The sequence below is a fragment of the Pinus tabuliformis genome, chromosome 1_2, assembly GCF_031772625.1.
Source record: "Pinus tabuliformis cultivar Carrire ecotype Pingquan chromosome 1_2, CPIR1, whole genome shotgun sequence".
In the NCBI taxonomy this organism is placed as follows: Eukaryota; Viridiplantae; Streptophyta; class Pinopsida; order Pinales; family Pinaceae; genus Pinus; species Pinus tabuliformis.
The window spans coordinates 207,249,073-207,259,171 of NC_142298.1; the positions used below are offsets into that span (position 1 = coordinate 207,249,073).

General features: G+C 41.3%; 1 protein-coding gene across 1 annotated transcript; it reads right to left on the reverse strand.

Moving 5' to 3' along the window:
- Nucleotides 1-5,074: 5,074 nt before the first annotated feature.
- Nucleotides 5,075-5,800, reverse strand: LOC149205182 (uncharacterized). The gene has a single exon (XM_089397337.1). The coding sequence runs from the start codon at nt 5,798-5,800 to the stop codon at nt 5,075-5,077; it is 726 nt and encodes a 241-aa protein (XP_089253463.1).
- Nucleotides 5,801-10,099: the final 4,299 nt, after the last annotated feature.

The following is a 10,099-nucleotide window of genomic DNA, read 5'->3' on the forward strand; positions in this document are numbered from 1 at the left end:
TTCCAAACTCAAGAAGCACGTTACTAAGTGAGGATATCCCAAACCTGACACGAAATGGAGATGAGTGTCATGTTCAAGAGCAACATGTTGCCTTTCATGCAGAATACAAGACAAATTTACTTCCATTTTTCCCCATTATTTCTAGCGAGTACCTATTTATTTTTTAACCACAAGCTTGAAGAGGATACCATATGCTTGTCGTATAAGTTCATCCTTCGAATGAATCCATCCTAGTAAGTTTAACGAGCCCTAGGAAGCAATAGATCGGTCTTGTCATGGTGACAAGTCTTGCGTCATTTAAGTTTTACGAGTCCCACGGAGGGGTAACTCGACATCTTTTCATGTTTAGAAAATTTGTGTAACAACCCCAAAATTAAAACATGCAACCAATTAGATCAATTATGTGATTTACAATCAACACACCTCTATTCAACTAATTATCATAGAATTTTTTAGAAATAGGAACAAAGGCAACTTACCTGTAGTGATGATATTCCTTACTTGTAATTTCAGATTTGAACGCTCTTTGAATCTCGCTACCCACAGCAAAGTTTAGGGGATGACTCTCCACCCAACCGTAGGTTTAGCTGCACATAATATTTCTACAACTAGCCATCCCCGAGCCCTCAATCAACGTACTACTACTAAGGAATCGTCTGTCTCATAACACTTTTCTCCCAAGAGAATGGATGAAGAAATGATGAAACTCATCTTCCTTGTCGTCTATTAAATAGACCAAACAATGGAAAGGGGTCTGCATGCACACATTCCATGTGCCAACAAGCAACTTTTATTTCTTTATTTTAAGTTTTACTTAATTTAATTCTTTCTTATTTTATTCATTTTTACTTTTTGTTAACTTTACTTATGTTTACTATTTTTATAGTTCTCTTAGTTTAACTCTTTCTTGTTTTATTTTACTTTTTGTTAACTTTACTTATTTTTACTACTTTTATAATTTACTTTTATATATATTTGTTTAGAACTCCAGTGTTATTATTTACTATTTTATTTATTTATTATTATTATATTCTCTCCATTATTTATTATTTATTTACTATTATTATATTTTCTTTAATTTTTATCATTTTTTTTTCACAAAGTCGGTTGCTAGATGTATTCAAAAAAGGAAGGGGAGACTAAGCTCTGGTGTTACATTGGAAGAGCTCACAGTATGAGCTTGTAGCTGAATTACATTGAGACATTCCGCTGGAATGCTTTTATAAACCGATTGAAAGATTCTAGCACAAGTGTAGATTCTGATAAATTGAGACAAAAGCAAGCTGACTTTACAATACATCTAGTCTATACTTATGTGACTGATCTGTCGAGCAGTGGAATCCTCCGGGTGGCTGTCAGCTTCTGCAACTTTTGCACTAGAGGAACTGGTACTTGGGGCATTGAGCTTGTCCATCATAAACTTGAGAATCTCAACAGACTCCTGAGTGTGCGCAAAGGTATTTGATAGAGTGTTGAATTGCTCCTACAGAGAAGAGATGCGGTGAAGGAAGAGGTTGAGATCGGCCTCATATTTGGCTATGATAATCCTTGTAGCAGCATCGATTTTTTCGTCCAGGAGACGCTGATGCGTTCTGACTTGTTCAAGTTCAGCTTGAAGATCACGACAATGAAGGCAATCTTCACTGCGATCCATCCAAAGAGCTTCAAAACTGGCCTGGAGCGACACTGGAAGAGGGCTCTCACAAGCTGTTGCGGCGACACTGGGAACAGGTCTGAAGGTGATATCAGACTTGGATTCAGAGGCTAAAACAGGGCAATAGGAAGCGCTAATGGCCAGAACAGAGGTGCAGTGAGGCAAAGAGGCGGACCTTATTATAGCGGATAGGAGGGGTCGGGCATTAGGGAGCCTGAGAAAAGAGGCGTGACCATTAAGAGAGATCGATAGCCGACTGATAGCCACTGCAGAGGAGGCAAAGAGATCAATGAACATGGAGATGGGGGCTTGCAGTTGAAGGGGAGGCTTCCTGAGATAAATAATAGGCGGGCAGAGACTTATGGAGTACCGGATCACGTGGTAGAGGCATGGGCGATCACGGATATTACAGGAAAAGTTTAGGTTCAGAAGAGCAGCAAATCCTGCGATGAGATACGAATGGATTTTCGGCGATTTGCGACAGTATGCATCGGATTTACTGTGGATTTGATCAGGGTACTTTTTTGCAGAAGCGCGGTTCATTGGAAAAAACAGCTAGAAACAATCATGGATATCAAGGGATGAATTGGTGTAGGTCCTCATTGTTGCAGAGAATGCTTCCTTTAGGCCGTGAGCAAGCTTGACTGGCCCTTTTGTCAGCTTCTCGATTAATGGAACGAAGGACGTGATAGAAATGGTACTCCTGGTCATGAGATATCAGGACTTTGCATCGACTGATGGTTTGCTGCAAAAAAATGTTGGAAGCTTGTCGTCTACTATTCATTAAACTAATTATGATGGCAGAGTCGCCAAAGATGAGGGATTTTTTGATCCCCTGGGCCTGTAACTGAAGAATGCCTTGATAGAGGCCCAGAGCTTCGGCCCTGTTATTTGAGAGGATTCCCAATCCCCATTCATAGGAGGTTAAGGGTTCACCTGAGGGGTTGTAGATAATGCCCCCTGCTCCCGCAACTCCCGGGTTTGATTTAGAAGCTCCATCAAAAAATAAGGAATGGGAGTTACTTGTGTGAAGCCAATTGCTGAAATCATCCTGTTTTAAGCGAATTTTCCAACTGAGACTGTTTGTTTTGCCTAGGTTACTGCAGACTTTCACTGTTGAAGGGATACTGATCTTGTCAAGTAGATTTCTTATGAAGTCTCTTTCCTCAGTCCATAGACTAGTGATATCAATTTTTTTGGTGATCTTGGAAGCAATAGTTTCGATCGCCAGACTTTTTGCCTTGATGTAAAGGTGCCTGATCGAAGTCTCTTTGTCTCTAAATATCATGTTGTTCCGAGCAATCCAGATCCTCCATAAAAGAGCAAATGGGAGGGTGTCCCACACTCTCTTAGCTGGATTATGCTTCATGGATTGCCAAGGGTAGTTTCTTTTCCAGTTATTTAGAGCTTCGTCAATGGAGTGTTGAGAATTCCAGATGGGAGGCACGAAGGGGTTGATGTTGTTCCAGCATGAGACTGTGAAAGGACATGAGATAAAAAGATGTTGTATAGACTCCTCTGCTTCTTTGCAGTTATGGCATCTGGAGGGTCTGGCAATACCTCTTTTTTCTAGGTTCTCTGCAATGAGATTTTTTCCTTTCAAGAGGGTCCACATGAAGAATTTAACCTTTGGAATTGTTTCTGCTTTCTTTAAAATCTTCCAGTGTATCCATGTTGGCGTTGGGTGTTCCTTGCTGTTTAAGTAATCATAGCCTGCTTTAATTGAATAACTAGTTCCTGTAGGGTCCCATCTAAATTCATCCTTGTCATTTTTGAAGGTGGGTGCAATGTTGTGCAGATGATTGAAAAAAATGTCAAAGTTGCCTTTGAGATGATTAGGGATGGGAGGAAATTTCCATCGCATCCAAACATGGGTTATTGCATCCCATTGAGAGATTTAGCCTAAATAACATATACCTTTACTTTGGAGAAAGAGAATTATGGAATCCATACCTGGGACGCTGTTGATAGGTGGGTTTCCCATGATTTTATCGGAGCCGATGATGACATTCATACCTCCTTTTGGCACCTTGGAAACGTTTTGCGCCATGAATGTAATGGCTTTTTTACAAAGCTTCCAAATCTTTGTGCAGTTTCTGTTGGGAATCTCAGTCGTAAGCAGATGCAGCCTTGGCTGATTGAGGTATTTTGCCTCCAAGACTTTTTTCCACCAGGCTGTTTGGTTTTCCATAAGTCTCCATATCAACTTTCCACCAAAAGCTAAATTCATGAGTGTTGGAGATCTAATGCCAAGGCCTCCTTTCTCTTGGTTTTGGGTGACTTGTTTCCACCCCACCAGGTTGAATTTTTTCTTCTCGTTCTTCCCTCCCTGCCAGAGAAAGAATCTGAGAACACTATCCATTTTGCGAAGAAAGGAAGTTGGAGCTTGAGCCAGGGAAAATTGATAGAGGGGAAGAGAGGAAAGGCCCGATTTGAGAAGCACCAATCGCCCAGCTGGATTGAGCCAAGAAGTTCCCCACTTCTGAACTTTTCTTTTCATTTTGTCTAAAGTTAGATCCCAGACATCTGCCCTTGCATTCCCTATACTCACCGGCATTCCCAGGTAACTGAAATAGTCCCAGTTTAACTTACAAGGGACACCAAAAATGTTAGCAATACTTTGAATCGTTTGAGCTGAAGCATTCCATCCGTAAATACAGCTTTTGAGATGGTTAATCTGACCCCCTGAGTATCTCATGAATTTATCTAGCAAGGATTTGAATCTTCGAGCTATAATTGTGGTCGCCCCACCCAACAGCAGAGTATCGTCAGCAAATTGGGAGTGGTTGATATTTTTTATGCCATCTTCAAATTTAATGCCAGTGATGAGGCCTGCCTGCCTCTTATGGTCAAGCGCACAGCTGAATGATTCTGCCATTAAGATAAAGAGATATGGAGATAAGGGGCAGCCTTGTCTTAATCCTCTTGAGGATTGGAAGGAGGGTCCAGGTCTACTATTGATAAGGGGAGCAATCCATGGGCCAGAGATACAGGCTCTTATGATATTAAGAAAGAAGGGATAGAAGCCCATTTTCTAGAGAACCGCAAAGAGGAAAGAATGCCTTACCCTATCAAAGGCATTGGCCAAGTCTAATTTCAAAATAAAGCCCTTTTCGTTCCTTGAATGGATTGAATGTATGGCTTCCTGAACCAAGAGAATAGGGTCTGAGATTTGTCTATTAACCATAAAGCCTCCTTGGTTTTTAGAAATTAGCATCGGTAAGAGGGGTTTGAGGCATGAGGCTAGGATTTTAGTGAAGATTTTGTAGGAAGAGTTGCATAATGATATTGTCCTGAAGCGGGAGAAATTGGAAGGGCAGTTCTCCTTTGGAATGAGGGCTAGATGAGTAGAGTTTTTATAACCTCCTATTTTGCCTTTCCTCTGAATCCACTTGAAGTATTTAATGAGATATTTTTTTATCAAATCCCAATATTCTCTGTAAAAGCATATTGGAATCCATCCGGTCCAGGTGCCTTGTTAGGCTGAAGGCTCCAAATTGCTTCCTGTATTTCTTCCTCTTTTATCTCTTCTATCAAATTTTTGTTTAAATCTGCTATGACATTGGTTGGCGAATGCTGCAGGAGGTCATCAAAGAGTTCTTCCTCCCCTGTTTCAGTTAAGAGCTCCTTGAAATGGTCTATGGCAGCCCCTTTGATATCTGTTTGGTCAGTGTGTTGAGTCCCTGCATTGTCTACGATGACTGCTATGTTGTTTTTGATTTTCCGTGCAGTGGCTTGCTTGTGAAAGGAGGAGGTATTCTTATCTCTGCTTTTCAACCAGGTTTGCCTAGATTTTATGCGCCATTTTTCTTCCTCCTCTCTTTTGATGCTGCATAATTGATTGTATAGTTTTTCTTCTTGAGTCTTTTCATTCTGACGGTACTCTTGATTTTCTATTACGCATTGGAGGTCTTCAATTTTGGATTTCAGCTCTCGTTTTTTTTCCTCAGGTTCATTGTACTGCATTTTGGCCCAATTTTTGAGCGCTTTTTTCACATTTCTTAACTTGTTCTCCCATATAAAACCTGGAGATCCTTCAATATGTTGACCCCAGGTTTGCTGGATAATATTTTTAGCTGCTTGGTAATCGCTCCATATGTGATTATATTTGAATGGAAGAGGCCCAAGGGGGCAGTGCATATCCATGGCTAAAGTGATTGGGTAGTGATCTGAGACCGCAAAAGGCAAAATGGAGGAGTTGACAACTAAAAAAGAGGAAAGAAAGGAGATATTGACCAGAAACCGATCCAGTCTCTCCATTATATTGCTGCTACCCAATCTGCGATTACTCCAAGTGTATTTTCAGTTTTTTGGAATGATATCTATCAGATCACCGTTTTGCATTATGTTTTCCAGCTGATTTCTGAATGGGTCTGGCATAAAGCTTCCCCCACGCTTTTCATTGGCATGTAAAATTAAATTGAAATCGCCTCCTAAGATGATGTTGCTGTTGTCTTCTTCCATTATGTTTTTGCTGAGAGAATCCCAGCAAACTTCTTTGTCCCTGTAATGGTTAGGGGCATAGACATTAAAAATAACAATCTGTTGTTTGCTCATGTTGTTCCTCAACACTGTCTTTATCCAATGTTGTTCTATTAGTTCAGCTTCACTGTTCCACTCTTCCTGGCTCCAAATGGTAGTAATCCCGCCAGAGGCCCCTCTGGCTTCACAAGTACTTCCTTTATAACACTTATGACGATCAATGATCTTGTTGATTTCTAACTCTCTCTGTTTTGTTTCCTGTAATAAGATAATGGATGGTTTCTCTTGATTTATAAGATCTTTTAGGGCGTTGGTTTTGGAGGGGTGCCCGAGTCCGCTGTTGTTCCATGAAAGGATTTTAATCATTTCAAAATTGTGATTCGAGGAGGTTCTCTACCTCCCTTGTCTTTGCTTGCTGTTTCTTGATCTTTTGTGCCCTGAATGTAAGATTCTATAGGATTCTGGAGTCCTAGAGCTATATCTTTTTGTGCATTCTCATCCCTATGCTGTTTGGAAGTCTTTCTTCCCGGCTTCTTTTGACCATCTAGAGAGGATCCCTGATCCTTGGAGTTGCTACGAGTAATTCTAGGAGGGAGAGGATCTGATAATAGGTGGGAGGGAATGGTCATGGAATGGGGGGAAGAGGGGGGCTCAGAATGATTCAAAGGAGTAGGATCATCTTCGGGGAGGGAGAGGACGTGGAAGGGGTTGGAGGAAGGAGGAGATGGAAGAGGTTTCAACAGGTCAGAAGATTGGGGCGGATGAGGGGAAGGAAGAGGGGACGAGGGCAGGTGGGAGGGGGATGATTGGAGGGTCCAGCTTTATTGGGCAGTTTGTGGACAGGGGTTGTTTTTTTCTTTTTGACCACTTCCCATTGCTTGCGTATCATTATCAACATTAGAAAGCTTAGTACAACGGTTAGCAAAATGACCGTACTCGTGACATACCTTACACTTGAAAGGGATCTGCTCATAGTCAAGTTGCTGAATGTGCGACCAGTCGTCAACTTTGAGCTTGATGGCTTCTGGAAGACCTTTACCCAGATCAACCTCGACACATATACGGGCACATGCCTGCATATTATCTCTTGGCTCGCTCCGATCAATGTATTTTCCAACCACATTTCCAATGGCGCGCACTAACTCATCTCCCCAGCAATGCAATGGGAGATGTGGGAGACGAACCCAAACAGGAACCGCATTAGGGATATCTAGCTCCGGGTCGAAGTCCAGCGTCCATTTGTTTAAGTACAAACCTCTGGAATCCATGAAGTAAGGGCCATTGCGAAATATCAAATCCTTGTCTTCCTTTGTCTCAAAATGAAAAGTGAAGTATCCCTTCCCGCAGAATCTGATAGAAATTTTCCCTTGAATTTTATCTGTCCAGTTCCTTTCCACCCACCTCTGAACAGTTTTTGGTGAGGGCCAGAGACCTGTAAATTGCCCTATCAGTCCCTTTTCCGCCAGAGCAAGAGCAGCCATTCTGGGCAAAGTAGGGGGAGAGAAACTTCCTGTAACCCCTCGATTTTTTTTACAAACTTGGAAATCGCAGGGCGAGCACGTTGGGGCGGTAAGGAGTTTATTAGCGCAGAAAATGCTTGTTGTTGAGCTACCTCTTCTAGAGGGGTCATATGAGTAGCTGCGGAGCGATCCAAGGTCTCACGCGCAAGAGTCTTCGAATAGTTGCAGGCGGCGGCTGCAGCAGGAGCACGCGCGCTAGGTTCGGACCCCCAATTTTTATCATTTATTTACTTATATTTTAATATTATATTATTTTATTTATTATTATTATTATTATTAGGGGACATTACATACTCCCCTCCCCCTCTTTAAGGAACTTCTTCCTGAAGTTAAGTTGAATCATTTAACATTTTATTTATCCAGTTATTTATTACTTCATATTTGCCCTACACCCTCTGCTGAACTAGTATAACCAGTAGGCATCGAAAGTTTCCACAACACTCGGGAAATCTCAAGGAATCTCTGTCCTTTTTCCCACTTTTGGAACCAGGCATAAGCCTCATCGATCTATATCATAGCCCAAGGCTGGCCCTAAGGCTCGCGTTCGGCTCAGACCTCATCTACCCTAAGGCTCGCATCAGGCTCAGACCTCGTCTGCCCCAAGGTAGGCACCCGGCTCAGTATTCCAAGAAATAGTACTCCAGGAATCTCGAAAGGTTGGCCCACTCCCTCCACACACACTAAGGTGCACAACCCTAGGCATCGAAGTCCTTACACCCCCACCAGACTTCGGCCTCCCAATCCATTATCAGACACCTAGCCTACAATATCAAGCACTTGGCCTCCTCAAGATGGTCCCATAGCCCCTAAAGAGCTATCCATAAAGAGCTATATGAGACAAAGGAACCACTGGCATATGTAGTGTTGATTGAGTATGTCCCCAGCCCATATGGTGTTACATATTCTCCCTCACAGGTATGGGCTCCCATGAGATCATCAAATAAACTAGACCTATCAGCACATTTGTAAATTTCCTATCAATCACCACATCTCAACATGTAACAAATGCACTAGTTATAATCATAGTATCATAGAAAATAATCCACATTCCAATTCTTTCATTTCATCATGATAACATAAAATCATTGTTAATCACCACATTTTGAAAAGTAAAGAAATGCATGCTCATACATGCCACAAAATATGTATGTGATTACCACATAAAATACCCTCATATGTTATAACATCCACATATCAGCATCAAAGACATATCATGACATCACATAATAAACTAACCACATGTCAATATAAGCTCAAATCATAACATCATAATCCCTATGCATATCATATTCATCATGAGCATACAACATTATTATTGCAACAACTAAACAAATAAGAACCACATGTGAATCATTATCCTCATACCATCATATCATTAAACCTCCATCATAGTGTATGATTCAGATGTATCAAAATTTAAACAATAAGACATGATTTAGACACTCCACAAAGGTATATTATCTAAGTTAAGTTATGCAATCATATCTAATTCACAACACAATTTAATCAATCATATAAGAAAAGTCATGAAAATTAACTTCTACATATTCCCAGGTAGCTAACCCTGTGCTATATTGGTCCCACCAGGCCTTGACTTGCACAGAATCATGATTCCTAAGTCAACGAACCCGAGGGACCAATATACAAAATGGCTCGACCAGACGGACTCCCTCCTTGGAAATTTACAGACTCCAAAACGGTGGCTTGGTGCTTATCCTGATGATGGTTTAAAAAGGCATGAATTTGATGTTGGGGCTGTTATCACCCCAAGAAACTCTCCTAGGTTGTATCTCAGAGAAGCTCGGGAACATTACAAACTCAACCAAAATGTTGGAAATGGGTGGATGAATGGAAGGAATGATGCATATTCAAGACAGATAGCCACTTCTACTGTGCTTAACCCCAGACATGGGTGAACACCCCCAGACTACAAGGCTTTAGACCACTAATTACTCACAGTTTGAGGATCAGGTGAACATGGAGAACACTGACCACACCAGCAGATGCAAAAGACCATGTGATGGCCGGCTGCAACCAGTAAAAAGGTCTGTAAATCTATTTCCTAATGCACAGATAAGATGACAGCTCTCTGGCACCAAGATAATAGAAACCTGCATACACATTCAATGATACATACTAGATTCTAACACAGAGGTGGGATGACAACCCCTCTAATGCTAAACATCAAGAGCACATGAACAAATTCACAACAGGCATAGCCTGGAACAGAATAGAAGTGGAAAGTGAGCAATTAACAGCAAAAGAAGCTTGTATTAGCTGAAAATGAAGACCAAACGCTGCAGGTATCACAGTAGTTACAGTCTCCAGAAGTTGAACCTTACATCAAAATTACATTCATCAACCCTTATTACATCTTTGTTCTGGGTATTTATAGAGTATGTTTACAAAGATATTCTGCTATGCTATGAGTGGAGGGGTCATA

Bases quoted from the DNA above. Each gene is read 5' to 3' on its own strand.
- LOC149205182 (XM_089397337.1), bottom strand. From the start codon at position 5,800: ATGGATATGCACTGCCCCCTTGGGCCTCTTCCATTCAAATATAATCAC.